General features: G+C 40.5%; 1 protein-coding gene across 1 annotated transcript; it reads right to left on the bottom strand.

The window, feature by feature from the left end:
• Window positions 1-1,946: 1,946 nt before the first annotated feature.
• PRSS38 (serine protease 38) lies at window positions 1,947-25,713 on the bottom strand. Its single transcript, XM_061189013.1, has 5 exons — window positions 25,542-25,713; window positions 25,185-25,347; window positions 24,325-24,596; window positions 2,675-2,817; window positions 1,947-2,201 (listed from the first exon to the last, which is right to left on the bottom strand). The coding sequence occupies exons 1-5, from the start codon at window positions 25,711-25,713 to the stop codon at window positions 1,947-1,949; spliced, it is 1,005 nt and encodes a 334-aa protein (XP_061044996.1).
• Between the last annotated feature and the right edge of the window lie 270 nt (window positions 25,714-25,983).

Below are 25,983 nucleotides of genomic sequence, written 5' to 3'. Positions count from 1 at the left end.
CCATTATGTAACTTCTAACTGGAATATAGACTGATTTTGTCATGTTTTATCTAATGACTTTACCGAATTTTCTTACTATTTGTGGTAGTTTCATAGTTTTCTCTTGGGTGTTCCAGATATGCTCTCTTTTTTATAATAGGAGGTAGTTTAAAAGGCTCTTTTCCATTTCCCTGGATGATTCTCTTGTGTCGCTGTGGTGGCCAATCTTCCAATATGGTGTTAAGGAGCAGAGGATAGAGGAGCAACATTTCTGTGACCCTAACTTCAGCAGAAAGGCACTCAATGTTTCCTTACTAAGGAAAGTGCTAACTTTTAGGCTGAGGTATATATATCTTATTATCCATTGATTCCTTTTTCAAAAGTTGGAAATGGGTTTTGAATTTATTAAACACCTTTTCATTAATTTTATTCTCCTTAGAAAAGCAATTAGTATGGTGAATTATATCTATGGGTTTTCTACTACTTAATCATCTTTGCATTACTGGAATAAATCCTACATGATTATAATGTACTATTTAAAAAATAATGTTGAATTGTTTGTTAATCTTTCATCAGGATTTTTTTTTAATTGACAAGTTGGGTTGTCTTAATTGTTTTCTGTGTGATCAGTTTTTGTCTTCACAACACTCTCTTCCCTTGTCTGTGTCTGGAACAGCATGGACAGCATTGGGACAATCCTGTGGTTGAAGGCCTGATATGATTCCCAAGGAGGCCATCCAGCTAAGGACTTTTACTAGGATGGAGAATTTTTTCTTAAATTTCCCCATTTCTTCTATGGAAACTGGTCTCTAGTCTTCTGTCTCTACTGAGGTTAGTTTTGGTAAATTAGTTATTTCCTAAAAAGTGATACTTTTCATTTTGAATTTATTTATATAGAGGTGTACAATATCTCTTATGATTTCTTAAATTTTCTGTGCTTAATTGTCATTTCTTGTTTTGTGTATTTTTGGTCTTACATTATATCTTTTTTTTTTTTTTTGTGGCTGCGTTGGGTCTTCGTTGAGGTGCGCAGGCTTCTCACTGCAGTGGCTTCTCTTGTCATGGAGCACGGGCTCTAGGTGCGCGGGCTTCAGTAGTTGTGGAGTGCGGGCTCAGTAGTTGTGGTGCACGGGTTTAGTTGCTCCGCGGCATGTGGGATCTTCCCGGACCAGGGATCGAACCCGTGTCCCCTGCATTGGCAGGCGGATTCTTAACCACTGCACCACCAAGGAAGTCCCCTCACATTATATCTTGATTATATTCATGATTTCTTTTCCTACTTCTTGATTTTTTGTTTTCAAAATCTACATTTCTAAAATGCTAGTTTTAGTGTTTTCTGATGTTTGGCTATTGATTTCTGCTTTTATCTTTTTTAGTTTCCTTTGTGTGCCTACTCTCAGCTCATGTTTTCTATTTTCCAAATTAGATGTTTGAATATTTAAAACTCTTTTATACTGATAGGTCTAAGTTTTTAAGATGACGACCTTCCCTTTGCCCTGGCTTTGGTCACACCCTGGATTCTATATCCAGACACCAGGGTTTGTATGGCTATCCTTTCTAGAGATGCTGCAGTTTGGTTTATCCTTCTCCTCTCACCCTTCTGCCTGTCATTCTGACAAGGCAGGGTGATGAACATACTCTGTGTGCATGAGGGAGCCTGCACTCTGGGTAGAAAGATGAACATAGGACTTCTGGGACACTTGCTTTGTAAATATTTAATATCTTACCAAATCTCGGGTGCCCAGAGCGCTCAACCAATGTGCTCTGCTCTCCCATGTACCCCCGCCCTTCTGTGATGAGACTAGCCTCTGCCTTCCTGGGTGTGGCCCTGGTCAGCCTCCTCTTGGACCTCGCATGTGGGCCTGGCTGATTGTCCTCACCTTGCTCAGATGTGTGAAGACTTGGGCTGGAGCTGAGTAGGAACAGAGGCATGCAGCCATGAAGAAGCTGGATGAGGGCTGTGGTCCTTACAACATTGACAGGACAGCCAGCGAGGTCACAAGGACATTGATGGCAGCCCCCAGAGTGGAGGAGAGGGTAGGGAGTGGCTGAAGAGGTAAGGGTGTGTTTTCTACGTGATAACGAATCCATTCTGAGAAGGAGGAGACTCGGGCATAAACTGCAGGATACATAGGGTATGTGCAACCATGCCCCCAGCTCACTACTCCAATTTGCATCCAGGTGTGGTTGAATTCACAGACAAGTGGGCCCCCAGAGTCACCCTGGAAAAAAGAGGAGTTTCTTGTGAACTGGGAGTTTGGGACCTCCTGCATGAGGGTGGCCCAATGCCAACACTGTGGGATGGGGCCAGGATCCTGCCACTCATGTAGCCCCACCTTGTCAGTGGGGAGGCCCTGCTGCAGGCAAGCAGTGTTCACTGCACTGTCCTGCTAGTAGAGGGTGGGTGCTATGGAGTGACAGTCAGCAGGCATGGCCCCTGGGCAGACGTGGAGCCCTGGGCTGCTCTGGCCAGCACTGGGTCCACAGGGCCTGACTGAGGCCTGTGTTCCATTTGCACATGCTACCCTGTGGCCTCCCACTCAACCCATGGCTGCATGGAGATGTATTTCTGATCCCCACAGGAGCCAGGTGGTCTGGAACCACCTACCCAACTGCCAGAAGTGCCCCCGGCTTAAAGCAGATGGAAGATCTGAAATCCCTGGGCTTAGCCTCCCGCCCCCACAGTGGGTCGTACCTCACATGCAGTCTTCATGTCCCTGAGGTCCCCGGCACACAGCATGTCCGGCAGAATGTACGACGTGTGTCCATAGAGCAGCTGGCATAGGGGCAATGGGACCAGAGGCAGCTGCACCTCCTGCAGCTTGTCTGAAGTGTCTCCTGTCAGAAAAGAGTGCAGGTCCAGTGAATGGTCTTCTCACACCTGTTCCGCAGGGCACACCAAGCCCCAAGGCCTAGTGGGCTCACACTGGAGCTCCTTCTCTTGCTCCCACCCTCCACATGGCTCCTTTCTCTGCAATGGGGACTCAGGCTTTGGTCAATAAAGTTTAAATATGTGTCACATGACACTTCCTAAGAGAGATGTAAGAGCCAGGACTTGGTTCAGCCCATTACATTCCCATTGCCGTGGCTCAAGTGCAAACAGCTCCATCAGCTGAGTCCCTGGGTGAGAGTGAGCAGATGACACAGAGTGTGTGCAAGAAAGTAGCCTCCAATTTTTGTGGGTTGTCACTCCATGTGTCCTTGTCTATGCCAATGGATATAGTAATTGCTCCCAGAAAACTTGCACTTTCCTGACCAATGTGCAAGTGGGCCTGCTCTGCCCGGAAAGGAGCTGTTCTCACAGGTTAAAGACTCATCCAATTGGGTATCAAATGGGGGCATATATTTGGGGATGGCATAGTCTGCGGTAGGTGGGGAATCCGTTTTAGAGCTAATGAATGTGTACCTCGAAGGAAGAAAATGGGAAGCAGAATATCAGCAGTGTTTGCGGTTGCTGCTTTGTTGGCAAGTTAACATCAGGAGAGGAGCCATGGAAGAATTAGATGATTGCAAATAGGAATGCAGAGCAATAGAAGGAGTCAAAAAACTCAGGGTTGGGGATGCTGGAGAAGCAACACAGTAAAATGCAGTTAAGAAATACTTTTAACTACTAAAAGTCAGCTAAAAATCTACCTGAGGCCTTTCATTTTGCCCACAGTGTGGTGACTGGGAGTGAACTTCCCTCTACCATAAGCTAGCAGTAAACATGTCTACCCAGCAGGCAATTATTTCCCATTGGACCTGAGTCAGGGCAGGGCTGTGGCCCCTGAGAAAAGAGAACAGATGAGGCAAGGTCTACAAGGGCCCCATCATCCTGCCTGGGGCACACTCCAGGCTGTGGCATGAGGAGGAGCACAGGCAGCTGGAATCCTCAAAGGCAGATGCCAGAAGGAGGGTGCTCCAGAGAGAAGGACCCTAGAGGGAACACAGGGGGCCTCAGTGCCCCCAGTCTGCCATTGGACCCCGAGCCATGTGTGCAGAATGTACAATTCCACAGGAAGGGCAGAGTGGCCAGGTTAGACTTCACAGTTCCCAGAGTCAAGAGTCAAGAGTGGAGAGTCTTGTGGAGCAACCAAGACATTGAGTTAAAACAGTGTAGATGCAGGGTAAAATATCCCTGTCATGCTTATACAGATGCCAAGGCCCACATGGAACCAGGTGGATGGAGGGCCAGAATGATGAGCTGTGCACAATTATTAGCACAGCACAAAGGAAGAGGTGTATCACAGAAGTGGAAAGGGAAGTCAGCTAGCTGTAATTTCAATGAGTTCTTCAATTGTGGGCTAGTGTACCAGTTCAGAATGATGAGAAATCAGACAAGAGGAGGATTGCACTCACTGGTAGGTCTTTCCCTTAGGTCTCCACTAGCAGCTCATGAAATATACTCGGGGTATGGCAGGGGTCCACAGAGAGGGCACCTCAGTGCAGGTGTTCAGAAAATGACCACATACCACTGGGGACCTGTAAGAACACAGCTTCCTTCCCTACTCACATGTGGAGCAGAAGCCTTCTACTTGTTGTGTGTGTGTGGGGCCACCACATACTCCTGCCCTCAGGACCTGGTACAGGTGGACTATTCTGGAGGAAGAGTAGAAACAAGCCCTACATCCCTGGAAAATCTGAGGTGCCAAGAGCCCACATCAGTAACATGAGAGGTCTGCTACCATGAGGGCAGGGTCTAGATCCTCTCAGAGCCATCACAGATACAAAGCAGAGCTTAGCTGCCCCAAAGGTAGAGTAGTGGTGCACAGAGGTCCATTTCCAAATCTAAGACCCACAGCTCTGCCTGAGGCTGAGGCTGGATCAGGGGATCAAGTTTCCTCCTTCTCAATAGCAGCCTAGTAATGAATACCAAGAACAGCAATTTTCTTCTGGAGGGCAGGCAAAATGTGCTGTGGGTGTACAAAGATGTGAAGTGAAGGGTGAAGCAGGAACAGAGAAACACCCCAGGTCTCAGACAGAGCACAACATTGCAGCAGCCCACCATGGAGGGACCTGAGGCCTCTGGTGCTCTGAAGTCAGTAAGAGCAACAACAGAAGCCACAACCCAGCTCAAGTTCTCACTAACCTGAATCAGCCCTGCCCCACCCTACTAATACTTTGGCAGAAGAAGAGGAATGCCTGTTTTGGGGTACAGAGACTTTAGTCTTAAATATTCTTCTATAATGTCTAACATTCAACCAAAAATTAAAAGATACACATATATACACACACACATGCACAGACACAAAGGTATGGGGAAGGTGGGAATAAAACACTGGACCCACTGTCAAGAGACAAAACATTGAACACAGTCAGGCCCAGAGATGACCAAAATGTTGAAAAAATATTTAAGGAACATTAAAATAAATATGATTAATATGTTGAAGAAATTATTAAGAAGTAAACAGCAAGCATGAAAAAAATAAAGAATTTAAGCAGAGATATGGAAACTATAAAAAAAAAAAAGGACCAATTGGAAATGCCAGAAATACACATTATCAGAGATTTAAAAATTAGTTCAATAGGTGTATCAGCAGACTGGACACAAATGAGGAAAGAATCAATGAATGTGAAGATAGGTTAATAGCTATTACCCATGCTGAAACACAAAAGGAAAAGAGTGGGGAATAAAGCAAAACAGAGCACTTAAGGGCTGTGGGACAATAGCAATGTAACATATGTGGAATTATTCCCAGAAGAAGAGAGTACAGGGGATAAGAAATATGTGGAGATATAATGGCCAAGAAATTTCCAAAATTAAAGACTATAATAACCAGAGATTCAAGAAGTTCAGAGAACCCCAGGCCAGAATAAAACAATCAAACACATACACTTAGAAACATCATAGTCAATGGAATTCCCTGCTGGTCCAGTGGTTGGGACTCTGCCCTTCCACTGCAGGGGGCACGGATTCAATCCTTGGTCAGGGAAATAGGATCCTGCAGGCCGCATGGCTCAACGAAAGAAAGAAAGAAAGAAAGAAAGAAAGAAAGAAAGAAAGAAAGAAAGAAAGAAGGAATCATAGTCAAATGGCTGCAAAACAAAGTCAAGGAAAATCCTGAAGACAGGGAGGGTGGGGAAATATTTCACACAGAAGATCACGAATAAGAGTTACAAGTTTCTCATCAAAAACTATGCAAGCCAGAATAAAATGAAGCAGCCTCTTGCAAAGCAAAATAAAACCAGAAAACCGTCTACCCAGAATTCTATATCTAGAATTATCTTTCAAAACTGAAGGTAAAATAAAGACTTCTTCAGACAAAGAGATCTGTAACTCTTATTCATTGCTGACAGTGTAAAATTGTACATACATTTCGGAAAATCCTTTGTAGTTTCTCAGAACTGCATAAATAAGTACACACATTGTCATGTATGCCCCCAAGAGCAATGAAAGCACATATGTAGAGAGAGTTGTAAGAGAATGTTCACAAGAGTTTTATTCACAATAGCCCCAAACTGAAGCAACCCAAATGTCAGTCAACAGAAGAATAGACAAATGAATTTTGGTATTTATGTGATTAAATATTCCTCAACAATAAACAAAAAGGAACTAATGATACATGCAAAACATGAATAAATCTTACAGACTATATTGAGCAAAAGAGTACTGTAATTCCATTTATATAAAGTCCAAAAACATAAAACATTAATGGGGACAGAAATGAGAACAATACTTACCTTAGAAGAAAGAGTTTGGCTGCAAAGCAGTAAGAGAACTTTTTGAGATGGTGAAAATGTTAAATGTATTGATTTGAGAGTTTCATGAATGTTTATACAGAAAAAGAAACAATTCTAAAAGCTAAAAAAAAGACCAGAGAAGCTCACTGAAGAACATTCAATGAAGAGTTGAGTGAGTGGGAAACAGTGTGGTCTTGTGAGCTGAGTGTCAGAGAGTTCTTTTGTTGTTGCTGGTAATTTTCAGAGGTTTGCTGGTGTGGAATAGGAGAAGAGGGAAATAAAGAAGAAATATGTATTGTATTGAAGTCAGAACCCATGTAATGTTATCTAAGTGACCTAAATAAAGATGGGGCTACTTTCTAGTTATTTTTGGTTTCTTGGCCTTGATTGAGAAACTGCAAAACTGCATTAGGTGGCCCTAGGGTTACTTGGACCACTTTTGATTTGTGCATCCTAGAGCATGTTCTTGCATTCTAGATGGTTCTCTCACTGAGTTCTGCTGAGGGAAGGCCATAACACTGGGGTTGTATCTTGAATGAAGGGTAAGTCAGGCCCAGGGTCTCATACAGGATGAGAAGATATATAAAGGCAGCTTCCAGCTAGAAGAGAATGGAACCTGCCACTCTTTTATTTAGGTCCAAGCTTCCCAATCTGTGGCCTCAGTTCCTGAGGGGTAGTGGATTCTATGCCCTGGAATCCATGTATATACCATGATTGTCTGTGAGAGATTTGTGGAGAGGATCCTGGGAGATGGCCAAGCAGGAAACACTAGGAATCTGTCTCCCACCAGGACAACTGCACTGGCAGAATGTCTGATGTAAGTATTTTGGAACTCTAGAATCTGTTGAAGGCTTGGAGGGTAAATTGCAGTCAACTTTGGTCAATTTCAGCTCTTAGCACAGTAACAGCTACACACCCCCACCCCTGGGACAGGCGGCTGTACACATATTCCTGGAGAGCTTGCACACAGCATGTGAGAGCCAGGGTGAGCAAAGAAGACCCTGTCCTCTGTATATTGGGGATCTGTGCTTTGATTGCTGCTCTGATCACAGAGGTACACACAAAGAGGGAGGCAGCCATTGTTGTTGCACCTCTCCCAATTGTCACAAGCACCTCCTGCTCCAGCTGAAGTGACTTCTAGGGAATTTATGGGGCCACGGCCCTTTTCTCCCTTTATTTTTCACTTTTCTTCTTTGGGATCCAGACATTAAAGACTAGGACATTCAAAAGCAACTGAATATATGGGGAAAATTAGAAAGTAACCATGCATGCCCAGGTAAAGGTTGAGAAAAAACATAAGATCTCAACCTCAAACTGGTCCTCTGCACAGAGACAGCCTACAACAATCACTAACACACACAAATTTTTTTAAACCCACCAAACCCTGGGTAAGGGGGAGGATCTGATTTCCATAGCTACCACATTGTTAGATTAAAATGTCCAGTGTTCGACAAAAAAACCACAAGACATACAGAGAAACAGGAAATGGCTCAATCAAAGGAAAAATATAATTAACAGAATCTGTCCCTGAGAAAGACATAAAGGCAGATATATTAGATAAACTTTAAAACATGGTCTTAAAGATGCTCAAAGAACTAAAAGATGTGGAGAAAGTCAAGAAAATAATGTGTGAGCAAAGTGGAACTATCAACCAAGATAGAAAATCTAAAAACAAAACAAAAAGGAACTCTGAAGCTGAAAAGTCCAATGACTGAAATGAAAACTTCACTAGATGGATTCAAAGGCAGCTCTGAGCAGGCAGAAGAAAGAATCGGTGAACTTGAAGATAGGACAATGGAGATTATTGAGGTTGAGGAACAGAAAGAAAAAAGATTGAAGAAAAGCAAACAGAGCCTAAGGGACCTGTGGGACACCATCAAGAAGCCAACATACACATTATGGGTGTCCCAGGAGAAGAGAGAGATAAAGGGGCAGAGAGAGTATTTTAAGAAATAATAGCTGAAAATTTTGCAAATTTAATGAAAGACATAAATATAAAAATCCAAGGGGCTCAACAAACTCCAGGAAAGATGAATTCAAAAGGATCCACACTGAAACACATTATAATCAAACTTTCAAAAGCCAAAGCCAAAGAGCGAATTCTGAAAGCAGTAAAAGAGAAGAGAATCATCACATACAAGGGATCCTCAATAAGATTATCAGTATATTTCTCATCAGAAACTTTGGAGACCAGAAGACAATGGACAGATATAGTTAAAGTGATAAAAGAGAAAAACTGTCAAACCAAGAATTTTAATCTGGCAAAACTGTCTCTCCAAAGGTGAAGGAGTTCCCCAAAGGGGGAACCAAGCTATTCTTAGAAATTCCTAGATAAACAAATGTAGAGTGGGTTTGTGACCACTAGACTTACCATGCAAGAAATGCTCAGGGGAGTACTGCAGGTAAAAAGAAAGGACACTAGACAGTAACTTAAAGGCATATGAAAAAATGAAGATCTCAATAAAAATAAATACATTGTTAGTAAGAGGCAGTATTATTGTAACAATGTTTTGTAACTGCACTTTTTGTTTTCTACATGATTTAAAAGACCAATGCATTTAAAAGAATTGTTAGTTTATGTTTGGGGGCACAAAATGTATAAGATGTAATTTTGTGACATCAACAACCAAATTGGCTGTGGGTGGAACTCTAAAGGAGCAGAGTTTTTGTATGTTATTGAAGTTAAGCTGTTGTAAATTCAAATTAGAATGTTAAAGGTAATCCCCAAGATAATCACAAAGAAAATAGCTATAAAATATACACAAAAGGAAAGAAAAGAAATTTAAACATTTTACTACAAAAAATCAACTAAATACAAAAAAATAGTCATGCAGGAAATTAGAGACAAAAAAGCTATGGGGCATATAGAAAACTAGTATCACCATGACAGAAGTAAGTCCCTCCTTATCAATATTTACTTTAAATCTAAATAGACTTAAACTCTCCAATCAAAAGACAGAGATTTTCAGAATGGAGTAAAAACACATGACCTAACTATATGATGACTACAAGAGTCATTTGAGATCCAAAGGCACAAACAAGTTGAAAGTGAAAAAATGGAAAAAGATAGTTCATGCAAATAGTAACCAAAAAAGAGCAGGAGTGGTTATTCTAATATCAGGAAAAAAAATAGATTTTTAAATCAAAAAAGTTTATAAGAGACAAAGAAGGACATTACGTATTAATAAAAGACTCAAAACAGCAAGAAGATATAACAATTATAAATATTTACATCAAAATATATGAAGCAAAAACTGACAGAATTCAAGGGAGAAATAGAAAGTTCTACAATAATATTTGCAGACTTCTATACCTCTCTCACAATAATGGATAGGACAATCAGACATAAGATAAACAAGGAAACAGAGGACTTAACACAATAAACCAACTAGATATAATAGACATATACAAAACATTCCACCCAACAACAGCATAAACATTTTCCTCAAGTACACGTGGGACATTTTCCAGGAGAGACCATATTTTAGGCCACAAATTAAATCTCAATAGATTTAAAAATATTAATAGGATGAAAATTTCATGACATTGGATTTGGCAGTGATTTCTTGGATACAACACCAAAGGCACAGGCAACAGAAGAAAAAATAGACAAACTGGACTTCATGAAGATTTTAAAATTTTGTACATGAAAAGACACTATCCACAGTTGCCTTTTTAAGGCAACCTATGGTCTAGGAATAAATATTTGCAAATCATATATCTTATAAGGTATTAGCATCCAAAATATATAGAAAACTCCTAAAACTCAACAACAAAAAAACCCAAACAATCCGATTCCAAAATGGGCAAAGAACTCAAATAGACATTTCTCCGAAGAAGACATATGAATGGCCAATAAACACATGAAAAGATGCTCAACATGCACATCAAAACTGCAATGAGATACCAGTCCACACCCATAAGGATGGCTACCATCAAAACACAGAAAACAACAAGGGTTGGCAAGGATGTGGAGAAATTGGAACACTTGTGCACTCTTGGTGAGAATATAAAATGGTACAGCTACTATGAAAAACAGAATGGAGGTTGCTCAAAAAATTAAAAATAGAATTACCATTTGACCCAGTATTTCCATTTCTGGGTATATACCTAAAGAATTGAAAGCAGGGGCTAAAATAGCTATTCATACATCCATCTTCATACCACCATTATTCATAATAGCTAAAACATGGAAGCAGCCCAAGTGTCCACTGACTGATGAATGGATTACCAAAATGTGGTGTATGCACACTATGGAATATTATTCAGCCTTCAAAAGGAAGGAAATTTTGCAGGCCTAAATAGACATTTCTCCAAAGAAGACATACAGATGGCCAACAGGCACATGAAAAGATGCTCAACATCGCTAATCATTAGAGAAATGCAAATCAAAACTACTGGTGTATCACCTCACACCAGTCAGAATGGCCATTATTAAAAAGACTACAAATAATAAATGCTAAAAAGTTGTGGAGAAAAAGGAACACTCCTATACTGTTGGTGGCTTCAGCCACTATGGAGAACAGTATGGAGGTTCCTTAAAAAACTAAAAATAGAGTTACCATATGATCCTGCAATCCCACTCCTGGGCATATACCCAGAGTAATTCGAAAAGATACATGCACCCCAGTGTTCATAACAGCACTATTTACAATAGCCAAGACATGGAAGCAAACTAAATGTCCATTGACACATGAATAGATAAAGAAGATGTGGTATATATACACAGTGGAATATTACTCAGCCATAAAAAGAATGAAATAATGCCATTTGCAGCAACATGGATGGACCTAGAGATTATCATATTAAGTGAAGTAAGTCAGACAAAGACAAATATCATATGATATCACTTATATGTGGAATCTAAAAAAAAGATACAAATGAACTTATTTATAAAACAGAAACAGACTCACAGACATGGAAAACAAACTTATGATTACCAAAGGGGATAGTGGGGGTAGGGGGAGACAAACTGAGATATATATACTACTATATATAAAATAGATAAACAAGGACCTACTGTATAGCACAGGGAACTATATTCAATATCTTATAATAACCCGTAATGGAAAAAAATCTGAAAAAGAATATATATATATATATATATATATATATATATATATATATATATATATATATATACACACACACACACACACACACACACACATAGTTTAATGGGTATAGAGTTTCAGATTTACAAGATGAAAAGAATCCTGGGGATGGATGGTGGTGATGGTTGCACACCAATGTGAATGTATTTAACACCACTGAACACTTAAAAATAGTTAAGGTGGTAAATTTTATATTTTGTGTATTTTAACACAGTAAAAAAAAAAAAGGAAAAAAGATTTGTGCTAAGAAGTTCCCTCAAATGAGAAGACCCAAGAGAGTCAGGATCATAAAGCAGATACAAGTTACAGTGTTCTAATTTCCCTATTTGAGAGATGTTTACATAGGTATGCATTATATTATTACAAACAAACATAAAGAGGATCACGTATGAACCAATGAATAATGTTTTTTGAACCAAGAATTAGGATGACTCCCATTCTCTGCCCCTGATGGCCAAAGAAAGCAAGATAGACAGATACCAGACATATGAAATGACACTGGATGTCTGATAAGGGAGAGAGGACTGGGATGAATTTGGGAAAGGTCTCCTAGAATGAGAGTACCGTGGAGAATGCATATGATCTGGGCCTACAGAGATCGTGGGTGTGCATCCTCCCATCCCCCTGCAGAGGTTGAGGTGCAGACATTTGTAAGATAAACCTGGGGGACGAGAAATATTGCTAGGAGATGAGTGGTCCTGGTTTCAGAGTAAACTGAATTTGAGCGTTGGGTCAATCATTTCCTGAATGAGGTTAAAAATGAGACTATTGAAAAGTATGCTGAAGGATTACTGAAGGTTTAAAGCAACAATAAAGTCAATATAGTGTGCAGAAGTAAAATATAGAACAATAGTATAAGGAATTGAAGGGGGAAATGGAGTTATACTATGTTAAGTGTTTATCTGTTAAGTAGTAAACTATAAATTGAGGGGAAATGAATTTCATTAATGAATCCAATTCTCCATACTTTCCTACATATATGCCCTTTGCCATATGTCTTTGCAGTCACTCCCATTGAGAGGTGTAATGTATTTGCTCAGTCCTTAGGTCTGAATTTTGCCACATGACATGCTTTGTCAATGGGATTTGAGCAGACATGTTGCAAGCAAAGGCTTCAAAAAGTGTTGTGTTTCTCCCATAATTCAAAAAGAGTCATGTACCACAATGTTCATTGCAGCACTATTTACAATAGCCAGGACATGGAAGCAACCTAAGTGTCCATCAACAGATGAATGGATAAAGAAGATGTGGCACATATATACAATGGAGTATTACTCAGCCATAAAAAGAAACGAAATTGAGTTATTTGTAGTGAGGTGGATGGACCTAGAGTCTGTCATACAGAGTGAAGTAAGTCAGAAAGAGAAAAACAAATACCATATGTTAACATATATATATATATGGAATCTAAAAAAAAAAAAAAAGGTTCTGAAGAACCTAGGGGCAGGACAGGAATAAAGACGCAGACGTAGAGAATGGACTTGAGGACACTGGGAAGGGGAAGGGGAAGCTGGGGCGAAGTGAGAGAGTAGCATTGACATATATACACTACCAAATGTAAAACAGATAGCTAGTGGGAAGCAGCTGCATAGCACAGGGAGATCAGCTCGGTGCTTTGTGACCACCTAGAGGGGTGAGGTAAGGAGGGTGGGAGGGAGATGCAAGAGGGAGGGGATATGGGGTTATATGTGTACATATAGCTGATTCACTTTGTTATACAGCAGAAACTAACACGACATTATAAAGCAATTATACTCCAAAAAGATGTTTAAAAAAGGTGTTGTGTTTCTCCACCACTGCCTGTGGACATTTTCTGGCCAGCCTGCTGGACAGTGAAAGATGCATGAATCAGAGTCTAGCACTCCAGCTCAGTCTGTCACAGCCCAGCCCATAGAGAGACAACCATCAGATACACAGGCAAGCTCAGCCATAACCAGAAGGACCACACAGCTCAAGACCTGTACATGTAAAAGGGTTGCCAGTCTGGGCTAAAAGGTAGTGTGATGTTCGAAATGTCGAAAAGGCTCTGGGCCCCAGGAGAGGCTGGGAAATTTGCTCAATGCGGTATTTTTCAAGGCCCTTTTGAGAAGTAGCCAAGGAGCAGGATATCTCAGAGAACAGTGCCAAGAGCCATGGAAAACAATGAGTCATTCAAAATCTTAGCAGGTTTATTGTAGAAATTGGGGAACTAATTCTAAAATTCATATGGAAATGCAAAGGACCCAGAATGCCCATGATAATCTTGAAGAAGAGAAACAACTGTGGAGGATGTGTAAGACCAGACTCATCATAAAGTTATGGTAAACACAGCACTGTTGTACTGGAGAGATCCATGTGGCAGAATAGTAAGCCTGGAAGTAGACCCACACACATACGGTCACAAGATGTTTGACAAAGGTGCCAATACAGGTCAGTGGGAAAAGGCGATATTCTTTACAAATGGTGCTAGAGCAAGTGAATATCAATATAGAAAAAAGTGAACCTTGTTTTTTTCCCTCACATCACATGCAAAAAATTAATTTTAGATGGATCTTATAACTAAAGGTAAAAATTAAACTCATAATGCTTCTAGGATAAATGGAGAAATTATCTTCATGAGCTTACAATAAGCAAATCTTCATAAGCAGGATACAAAAGACCCTACATATAAAAGAAAAAAAAAAGCCATAGTCTAGCAGAGAATATTTACATACCTATCAAAGTACATGTATCTAGAATATATGAAAAATTCTACAAATCATAAAACCTCAAGAAGCTATCACGACACAATGATCGGCATAGCTAAAGTGAAAAAGACTGATACTATCAAGTGTTGGCAATGATGTGGAGCAACTAGCACTCTCATATATTGGTGATGGGAATATAAAAAGTCACAACCAGTTTATAAAGCTGTTTGGCAGTTTCTAATAAAGTTAAATTTACCCCACCCTATAGCCAACACATTCTATTACCAAGTATATCCCCAAGATAAGCAAGTACATATGTTCACAAAAGGACTTATACAATAATATTTGTTGTAGACTTTTTCATATGACCTAAAAACTGGGGACAACTCAGATGTCTACCTAAAGGAATATGGATAAAAGAAATTTTGCCAAGTTCATACAATGGAAGATTGAATGACAGAAAAACAAGATGACTACTGATATGAACAACAATGTGGATGAATCTCACAAACAGTAGGATGAAGGAAAGAGAAAAAAGAATACATGCTACATGATTTCTTAAACATGAAGTTTAAGACAAAGCATATCTAAGAATCCACTGCCAAATCCAAGGTCATGAAGATTTACTCCTATGTTTTCTTCTAAGAGTTTTATATTAACTCTTAAATTTAGGTTGTTGACCCATTTAAAATTTTGTGTATGGTGTGAGATGGGGGTCCAACTTCATTCTTCTGAATGTGGATATTCAGTTGTCCCACCATCATTTGTTGAACAAACTATTCTTTCCCCATTTAATGGAGTGGCACCCTTGTCAAAATTCAATTGGCTATAGATGTATGCATTTATTTCTGGGCTTTCAGTACTATTCCACTGATCTATATATCTATTCTTATGCCAGTACCACATTGTTTTGATTATTGTAGCTTTGTAGAAAAATTTGAAATCAGGAAGTGTGAGTCTTTCAACTTTGATCTTTTTCAAGACTGTTTTGGCTATTCACGTTCCCTTCCAATTCCATAGGATTTTGAGGATCAGTTTTTCCATTTCTGCAAAATGTTGGAATTTTGATGGAGACTGCACTGAATACGTAGATCACTTTGGGGAGTGCTGACATCTTAACAATATTAAGTTTTCCAATTCAGGAACGTGACTTGTCCTTACATTTATTTAGGTCTTGTAAAATTTCTTTCAGCAATGTTTTGTAGCTTTCAGTATACCAGTCTTTCACTTCCTTGGATAAATTTATTTATAGGTAATTTTCCTTTTGGATGATATGGAATTGTTTTCTTAATTTCCTTTTTCAATTGTTCATTAATGTGTATAGAAACTGATTTTTGTGTGTGTTGACCTTGTGCCCTGCAAATTTGTTGAATTCGTTTATTGTCTGTCATCTGCGAAGAGAGATAGTTTTACTTCTTCATTTTGTATTTGGATGCCTTTCATTTCTTTTTATTGCCTAATGTATCTGTCTAAAGTCTGGTACAATATAGAACATCAGTGGTGAAAATGAGCATCCCGTCTTGTTCCTGATATTAGGGGTAAGTTCTCAGTCTTTCTTCACTGAGTATAATGTTAGCTGTGAGTTTTTCATAAATGCCTTAAATCATCTTGAAGAAGTACCTTCCTATCCCTAGTTTTATGAGTGTTTCTCTAAATTATGAAAGGATGTTGGATCCTGTCAAATACCTTTTATCCATCATTTGAGATTATCATACGGTTTTTTTCCACTTTTTAATGTGGTATATTACATTGATCAATTATTGTGTGTTGAACCTCCTTTGTATTCCAGGAATAAATCTTACTTTGTTGTAGTGTATAATCTTTCTAATACACTGTTGGATTCAGTTTGCTGGTATTTGGTTGATGATTTTTGCATATATATTCATGAGGGATAGTGGTCTGTGATTTTCTTTTCTTGTGGCATCTTTGTCTGGCTTTGATGTCTGCATAATGTTAGCCCCATAGAATGAGCTCCTCTCCTATTTTTTTGGAGAATCTGAAAATAATTGGTGTTAATTTTTCTTAAAATGTTTGGTAGTATTCACCAGTGAAGTCATCTGATCCTGGACTTTTCTTTGTTGAGAGGTTTTTGAATACTGATTCAATCTTTTTACTTGTTATAAATCTATCCAGAATTTTTATTTTTTCTTGATTCAGTTTTGATAATTTGAGTGTTTATGGTAATTTTCCCATTTCATGTAAGTTATCTAATTTGTTGACGTAGAATTCATTGTAGTATTATCTTATAATCCTTTTTATTTCTGTAAGGTCAGTCGTGATGTTACCTGTTTCATTTCTGATTTTAGCTATTTGTACTTTATCTTTCTTTTTGTGTGTGTGTGGTCAGTCTAGCTAAAGTTTTGTTAATTTTGTTGATCTATTCAAATAACTAACTTTTCTTTCATTCACTCTAATTTTTTCTATTCTCTATTTCATTTTTTTCTGCTCTAATCTTCATTATTTCCTTCCTCTTGCTAGCTTTGGGTTTAGCTTGTTCTTTTTACAGTTCCTTAAGTCTTAAAATGAAGCTATTTATTTGAGGTCTGACTTCTTGAATAGCTATAAATTTCCCTCTGAGCATTGATTTCACTGCATTCTATAAGTTTTGGTAATGTGTTTTTGTTTTCATTCATCTCAAAATATTTTCTAATTTAATATGTGATTTCTCCTTTAATCCTTTTTTGTTTAAGAGTTGTAACATATTCTTTGGAAATAAGGAAAGTAAACCTAATTGAAAGAAGTATAATGCTAGGAATAAAGAAATTAGATTAACATGTGCATAAAGCCAGATAAGCTTGTCTTGTATAAAACAACAGTAAAAGAGAATAATCTTGATTGTATAAAAAAGATGGGATGAAAATACTGGAAAACAGTAACATACAAAATGGAAGTAACATATGAAATAATAAAACATATATATGTTTATATTTATAAATATATGAAACGGTATTTTTTCCTTTGGATAACATGTATAACTGAACATACATGAGTATATATGTTCATAACTCATGTATGTTCAGGTATGCATGTTAAAAATTTAAGAAGAGCTACAAGAAGATTAAAAATTGGAAATTTAACTTGCAGAACAGTAGACAGTAAAAAAGTAATATAGAAAATCAGGGACTTCCCTGGTGGTGCAGTGGTTAAGAATCCACCTGCCAGTGAAGGGGACGCAGGTTCGAGCCCTGGTCCGGGAAGATCCCACATGCCACGTGGCAACTAAGCCCGTGTGCCACAACTACTGAACCTCCATTTTAGAGCCTGCAGGCCACAACTACTGAGCCCGTGTGCCACAGCTACTGAAGTCCACATGCCTAGAGCCCATGCCCCACAACAAGAGAAGCCACTGCAATGAGAAGCCCGTGCACCACAATGAAGAGTAGCCCCCACTCTCAGCAACTAGAGAAAGCCTACATGCAGCAACAAAGACCCAACACAGCCGAAAATAAAATAAATTAATTAATTTTAAAAAAGGAAATCAGTCTATTGGAAAGGGAGAATGACAGGGAAAATATTTAAAAGAAAGCAGCAAACAGTACAAAATAATAATTTAGAAATAAGTCTACACATGGGATTTCTGGCTAGGATGGAGTGAAGAGGTCAGTAAACCCTTTCTCCAATAAACAAGTATAAAACTGAACAAAATTATTTTAAAAAATTTCAGGGCTCCATAGGTCAAACAAAAGCAAAGGAAACTTGAGAGGTGCTTATTCATGAACAACTGGTGGAACTTTGGGTAACAATGGCAAAAGTCTGACCTAGTTGTCTGGGGCTTCACTACCCTTGACACCTATCTCTGCTCTGTCACTGTGGTAGTTTTACCTTGGTAGGGCTGGCTGGGAAAGCAGTTTTTCTGCCAGAGGGAGAGAACTTGATTTGGAGGGGACAGCTAAAAAAACCCAACACTTTGTACTGTCATTTAAAGTACCTAGATTTGTAGGAAATGAGTAAGGAAGACCTAAAGCAGTGTTGGTCTGAGACTGTCATTCTGGGTGGGGTGAACAGTGTCTCTGATGGAAATTTATGGGGACTCTGGAAATAAGAGAGCAATAGAAAGGTTAGATAAATCTCCACTGATCCCTGGGATGACTGTGTAACTATATGTATAAACATGGAGGCACAAGTGGGCTCAGTGAAAGGTAAAAGCTGAGGCAGACTCAAGAGTCACACAGACTCTAAATGTGTTCACCAGCCTCCACACAAAACCCACTGTCAAAGGTGGGAGCCTTAGAAGTTTGAGATGCCCAAATCATTGGCTAACCAATGAGATATTAAGACACAGTGGTGACACTTAGGAAGCCAGAATAAAAATAATAAATATAAGAATTAAGAATAAAAGAATGAGCACAGACCTCAGCAACTACAAACTACAAGAGAGATTCTGCAAACTAAGTCCAGGCAAATTACTCAAAACAAAGCAAAAGAAATCAAAACCTTCAGGGAAAATCAGAATCCAAAGTTCTTACAATGTTTTATGTATGCCCAATTTTCAACAATAAAAATTCTATGCAAAAAATAGGAAAGTATGACCCATATTCAGGAAAAAACACGTCAATATAAAGAAGCTTTGTGTGGTTCCAGGTGTTGATTTTAGTTGATAAATATTTCAAAACAGTTGTTATAAGTATGTTTAAAGAATTTTTAAAAACTACATTTAAAAAGTTAAATGAAAATATCATGATAATGAGTCAACACATAGGGAATCTTAGCAGAAATATAAAAACTATAAAAAAAAGAATAAAATGGAAATTCTAAAGTTGAAAAGTTCAGTAACCAATATTAATAATTCAGTAGGTTGGATCAACAGAATATATGAGATAGCAGAAAAAATAATCAGTGAAATTGAAGCTAGATTAGTAGAAGTTATCTAATTTAAAAAATAGAGCATAGACTTCCCTGGTGCGCAGTGGTTAAGAATTTGCCTGCAAATGCAGGGGAAATGGGTTTGAGCCCTGGTCCGTGAAGATCCCACATGCTGTGGAGCAACTAAGCCCATGTGGCACAACTACTGAGCCTGCGCTCTAGAGCCCATGAGCCACGACTACTGAAGCCCACGTGCCCAGATCTGTGCTCCACAACAAAGACAAGCCACTGCAATGAGAAGCCCATGCACTGCAATGAAGAGTAGCCCCCGCTCACCACAACTAGAGAAAGCCCAAGAGCAGCAATGAAGACCCAACGCAGCCAAAAATAAATTAACTCATTTAAAAAAAAGAATAGAGCAAAAAAAATGAAGAAAAGTGAACAGACCCTAGAGACCTGTGGATACCATAAAGCACATCAACACACATGTAACAAGACTGCCAGAAAGAGGGGAAAGGAGAGAGGTGAGAAGAGGAGAGGAAAGAGAGAGAAAGGGAGGGGAGGAGGGAGAGAGAGAAGTCAAAAAAAAATGGAAGGAAATGTGGCCCAAAACATCCTGAATTTGATGAAAAAGAATCTTCATATCTGAGAATCTCACTGAACCTCAGGAAAGATAAACACAAAGAGATACACATCTAGACACAATATGATTAAACTCCTGAAAGCCAAAGACAAAAGAAAATCCTGAGATCAATAAGAGAAAAGCAACCAATTACATCGTGATAAACAGTATGGTTAATAGCTGACTTCTCACCAGAAACAATGAAAGCCAGAGGCAGTAGAACAACAGACTCAAAGTGTTGAAAGAAAAAACCCTTCAAGGAAGAATTCTGTATCCAACAGAACTATCCTTCAGACATGAAGGTGAAATCAAAATATTCCAAGATAAATAATGTATAAATATATGTATCTATTATAGATTTTCTTTGTGGTTAACATGTGGTTAGCATTATATAATGCTTCTATATATACACATGATTATTTTACATTGCTGATCTTTTATTTTCAAATGCATTTTAACAACACTGCATTTTTACTCCCCTTTCTTCAAGATTACTGTTTTTGACATCATATTTTACTTCTTTTTGTTTTGTGTATTCCTTAACTACTTATTGTGGATATAGATGGCTTTGTTACTTTCATCTTTTAACCTTCTTACTAGCTTTGTATGTGGTTGATTTACTATCTTTACTGTATATTTGCCTTTACTGATGAGTTTCTTCCTTTCATAATTTTCATGTTCTAGTTGTGGCTCTTTTTCACTTAGAGAAGTCCCTTTAACATTTCTTGTAAAGCTGGTTTGGTGGTGCTGAACTCTTTTAAGTTTTCTTGTCTGTAAAACTTTGGATCTCTCCATCAAATCTGAATGAAAGCCTTGCCAGGTAGATTATTCTTGGTTTTATGTTTTTCCCTTTCACTCTTTAAATATACCATGCCATTCCCTTCTAGCCTGCAGAGTTTCTGCTGAAAAGTCAGCTGATAGCCTTGTGGGAGTTCCCTGTATGTAACTTGTTGCTTTTCCCTTGCTGCTTTTAATATTCTCTCTTTATCTTTAATTTTTGCCATTTTAATTACAAAGTGTCTTGGTGTGCTTGATCCTGTTTGGGACTCTGTGCTTCCTGGACCTGATGTCTGTTTCCTTTCCCCAGTTAGGAAAGTTTTCAGCTATTATGTCTTCACATATGTTCTCTGCCTCTTTCTCTCTCTCTTCTCATTCTGGGACTCCTATCATGCAATTGTTAGTATGCTTGATGTTGTCCCAGAGGTCTCTTAAACCGTCCTCATTTCTCTCTATTTTTTCTTTTTTCTGTTCTGTTCAGCTTCATTGATTTCCACTACTCTGTCTTCCAGCTTGATGATCCTTTCCTCTGTATAATCTGATCTATTGTTGATTCCTTCTAGTGTATTTTTCATTTCAGTCATTGTATTCTTCATCTCTATTTGGTTCTTCTTTATATTTTCAAATTCTTTGTTAAAACATCTAACTGCTCCTTCTGTTCATCCATTCTTCTCCTGAGTTCTTTGATCATCTTTATGATCATTACTTTGAACTCTATCAGATAGATTGTCTATCTCCACTTCACTTAGTTCTTCTTCTGGGGTTTCATCTTGTTCCTTTATTTGGAACATGTTCCCCTGTCACCTCATTTTGACTAATTTGCTGTGTTAATATCTATGTATCTGGTATGTTGGTTACATTTTCCATCCTTGGATAAATAGCCTTTTGTAGGAGACATTTTATGCATCCCAGCAGTGTAATCCCCCCTGGTCACTAGAGCTACATGCTCTAGTGATGCCCCCTATGTGGGCTGTGTGGGTCCTCCTGCTGTGGCAAGCTGAGTGCTGAGGATTGTCTGGTAGACATGGCTGACCCCCAGTCAGATTGGTTGCCAGGCCCTGCTTTGTGTGGAGGCTGCCAATTTGTTGTTGGTGCCAGGTCATGAGGTGGCTGCCTGAGTAACACTGTGGGGTCCTGGTGTTAGTGTTGGCTCACTCGTGGGGACAGAGTCAAGGTTCTGGTGTGGGTGGTTGTGGGGTCAGGATTCTTGGATCTAGTGTTGGCCTACTGGTGAGTGGGGTTGGATCCCAGTGTGGTTGGCTGAGGAGTCCAAGATATCTCAGAGCTGGTGTTGGCCTGCTGGTGAGTTGGCTGCTTCCTACAAGATAGGGTGAAAGGCTGTGGCATTTCTGGGGCTGGTATACGCCTGGTGGTGCGTGGGGTCAGGGGCCAGGAGATCCTGGACCTGGTGTCTGCCCACTGGTGGGCAGAGCCGGGTCCTGGGGTTTCTCGTTGCAGATCCTAGGGGCCCTAAATCATATGTATTGCTCTGCTGGTGGGCAGTGCTCAGGCCCAGCTTGTCTCAGGGCTGGTGCCAGCTTGATGGTAGGTGAGCTGGATCCTGCCATAGCAGGCTGTGTGTCTGCAGTTGTCCTGGGCCTGTTGTCCACCCACTGGTGAATGAGGCTGGTCCTGAGGCCAAAGCCAGCTCACTGATGGGTAGAGTCAAACCCCAGGGGTTTCTGGGGCTTGTGCCTCCCCACTGGTGGATGGAGCTGTGTCCTGGTGTCTCTGGCTGCAGGGCCTTGTGTGCCCTGGGTCTACTGCCTGCACAGTGACATGTGAGGCCAGGTCCTGAGCCATCTGGTGGACAAGGCCATGTTCAGTGGTGGCTGTTGTCTCAGGAAGTCTTAAGGCAACCTGTCTATTGGTGGATGGGCCTGTATCCAGCCCAGCTAGGTGCTAGAGTTGAGGAGTCCCAGTACTGGTGACTATAGGCTGGTGGGCAAGGGCAGGGCTGAGTTCTGAGGCTAATAAGCTAGATGGAGGATTCCAAAATAGCGCTTGTCAACACAAGTGTCCATGTGGTAGAAAGAGCTCCCCAAAATGGTGCCACCAGTGTCTGTGTCCCCAGGGTGAACTCCAGTTGCCTCCTGCCTCTCTGGGAGACCCTCCAAGATCAGTAGGTGGGTCTGACCCAGGCCCCTTTCAAATCACTGCTTCTGCTCTGGGTCCTGGAGCATGTAAGATTTTGCATGTGCTTTCTAAGAGTCTTTATTTCTCACAGCTTTCTGGGTCTCCCAAAAGTAAGCCCTGTTGGCCTCCAAAACCAAATATTCCTGGTGCATGACCCCAGGACTGGGGAGCCCAATGTGGGGCTCAGACCCTTTATTCCTTGGGGAGAAGCTCCATATTTGTAATTATTCTCCTGTTTATGGGTCACCCACCCAAGGGTATAGGTCTTGACTATACTATGACTTTGCCCCTCCTATCCATCTCTTTGTGGTTCCTTCTTTATATCTTTAGTTGTAGAAAATCTTTTCTGGTGGATTCCAGTCTTTCTCATCAATAGTTGTTGTATCAGTAGTTGTAATTTTGGTGCTCCAGTGAGAAGAGGTGAGCTCAGGGTCTTCCTATTCCGCCGTCTTGGCTATATCTCCCTAACTCTGGTCTCTGTCTTTTGATTTGCGAGTTTAACCCATTTACATTTAAAGTAATTACTGATAAGGAGGAACTTGCTTCTGTCATTTTGCTACTTATTTTCTACATGCCCTATAGCTTTTTTCCCCCTCATTTTCTTGTATTCCTGTCTTCTTTGCATTTAGTTGATTTTTTGTAGTGAAATGTTTAAATTCCTTCTTAATTTCCTTTTGTGGTTACCATGGAGACTACATTTAACATTTAAAGTTTTAACATTCTAATCTGAATTTATATCCACTTAACTGCAATAATTTTTTTTACTTAAGTAAACCAGATATGAAACTTTCTTAAACTGGTATAAGATATCAATCTGAGATCTCCAAACCAAGCCACAGACTTAATAGTAAACCATTAGAAGCATTTCCATTAAAATAAAAAACAAGAAAAGGAGACCTAGCAACACTTCTACTAGAAGTTCTAACCATTTCAATAAGAAAAATAAATAAAAGATAAAATATAGGAAAGGAAGTGATGAAACAATCTTTATTTGAAGAAAATATGATATTAAAAAATCTAGAACAATTAAATAATCAACTGACAAAATATTATAAATGAGTATTATATGGCGGCTGGAAACAAGATCAATGTGCAGAAATCAACAGCTGTGTCTGATTAGCAAATGCAATTAAAAATAATCTTTTAAATAACCATAAAAATTCTAAATTATGCAGATTTAAACCTAGAAAGAAAGTGCAAGGCTTTTATGGATAACTAGAATAACTAAAATGTTTTTTCATAAGTTAAAAAAAGATTATCTCTAAATTGAATTTAAAATCTTAAAAAAAAACTACGCTTGGAAATTTGTGTTCTCGGTATACTAAATATTAATTCCACACTCAAAGTAGACGTAACTACTTCTCTGTAAACAACAAAGCCAGCCAGGAGTAAAACAAAATTCTACATTGACAGAGAAACAGATAGTGATTGATGGATAGGGATTCCAGTCCTCAGATACTTGCAACCCCTTAATGGACAGAACATGTTCTCTCCTGTAATGTCATAGAGCCATCATCCCTTCCACAAGCTCCAATAATGGGATCGACCCTGCACTTTGTTTTCTTACCTTGTTGGGAGATGGATCCCCATCCTGTAGCCCAGCAAGAAAGGTTCGTAAGAGTCACATCTGGGGGTGCAATACAGATGGGAAGCACAGAGTCGGAAAACACAATGCGAGTTTTCAGCTGCACCAGAGCGATGTCGCCTCCAACAGGATGGTACACTTCATATGTGGGGTGTATGATCACCTTATTCACCTCAAACCATTGGGTGTGATTGCCTGCAACCCTGAGGTCCACAAGGCCCACATATATATCAAATGCTTCAGTGATCTTGTTCCTGTAGGGACAGAGGACAAAGGCATAGTGGTTCGAGCACCTTGCACCTGGGAAGAGGAGCTTCCATGAGATCACAGGCTCAGGGAGTCCTGGAGCATGGCAGCCTGGGTATCCAAGCTCTCAGCCAGGACGTGGAAAGCAAGCCCTTCCAGCACATTAGGGACCTGATTGTCTGGCAGAATTGTTCCCAACAGAGTCCTGACCTGAGCCCATGGAGGATTCAGGGACCCACCAAGACCTGCTGGACAGCCCAGGATGGTGAGCTTGTCAGATGTACAATGAGCTACCAATGAAGATAAGTCTTTCATCACCTCTCATCCTGTGATTTGTCCTCTCTTCTCTCCTCTCATCCTAAGATGTGGCTCCTCTCCTCACCTCTCATCCTATTCTGTGGTGCCACACCTTTCTGGAAGAGCTGAGGGCCCTAAAGGAGCCCTCAGCCCTGTGCAAGAAACTGTAGTGGATGGAGCTGTGTGCTGGGTCCCACTCTCTCCCCTGCCTCCAAGAAGTCCCAGTCCTATGTGACCCACGTGGTTGGTCTTGCAGCCCTAGACCTCCATGGGAATGGTATCCAGCACTGCCCACTCACCTGTCAAAGCAGTGGGCAGCTGACAGGATCCAGTATTCATCAATGATGGACCCACCACAGATGTGGAAGCCGGCATAGTGCACACTGACCTGCCACGGCCACTTTTTCTCGAGGGTATCCACGCCTCCCATGATCTTCCCCTGCATGTGACGCTGGCCACAAGCTGAGGAAAGAAGGACAGAGTATGCGAGTAGCAGTGGCACCAGGGCAGGCCTGGCCACAGGCAAAGCCGAGGAGGGTGAGTGGGAGGAGGCAAAAGGGGGAGGGCCGCGGAAGACTGGGTCTCCACCCTCGCGGGGAGGAAGCCCGGGATTCACCGCAGGGACCACCGCCAACCCGGGCTTGGAGGGGTCCTACCCACATCACGGCTAAAGGCGACCCCCTCACTGGCAGGGTGCCTGTGGGCCGTGGCTGCAGCCTGGGTGTGAGGCAGGAGAAACAGGAGCAGGAGGAGGCTCAGGGTGCTGGACTCTCCAGGCCCAGTGCGAGGACCGGTTAGCGCGGCGGCCATGAGGTGGGAGTGCCTCATGGATGCGAGGGCTAGAGCACGCAACTTGTGACGGCACAAACATGCGACAGTGCCCAGGCACACGATGGCATTAAAGCGCGACAGCATAAACACCGGCTCTCTCACTCCTCAGCTGGGAGCCAGCTCTCAATGGTCCTCCCCTCCATCACCCCCCCCCCACCCCGCTATGGCTGGCTCTCTGTGGTCTCACTCCCTAGAGGGTAGTCAGTAGACTCTGGATGGTCTTGCGCCCCGGATGGTGGTGGTCATTGGTTTCTCTCCCCACGCCTG

This window comes from Eubalaena glacialis, chromosome 4 (genome assembly GCF_028564815.1).
Source record: "Eubalaena glacialis isolate mEubGla1 chromosome 4, mEubGla1.1.hap2.+ XY, whole genome shotgun sequence".
In the NCBI taxonomy this organism is placed as follows: Eukaryota; Metazoa; Chordata; class Mammalia; order Artiodactyla; family Balaenidae; genus Eubalaena; species Eubalaena glacialis.
This window is presented reverse-complemented; position numbering and strand designations above follow the sequence as displayed.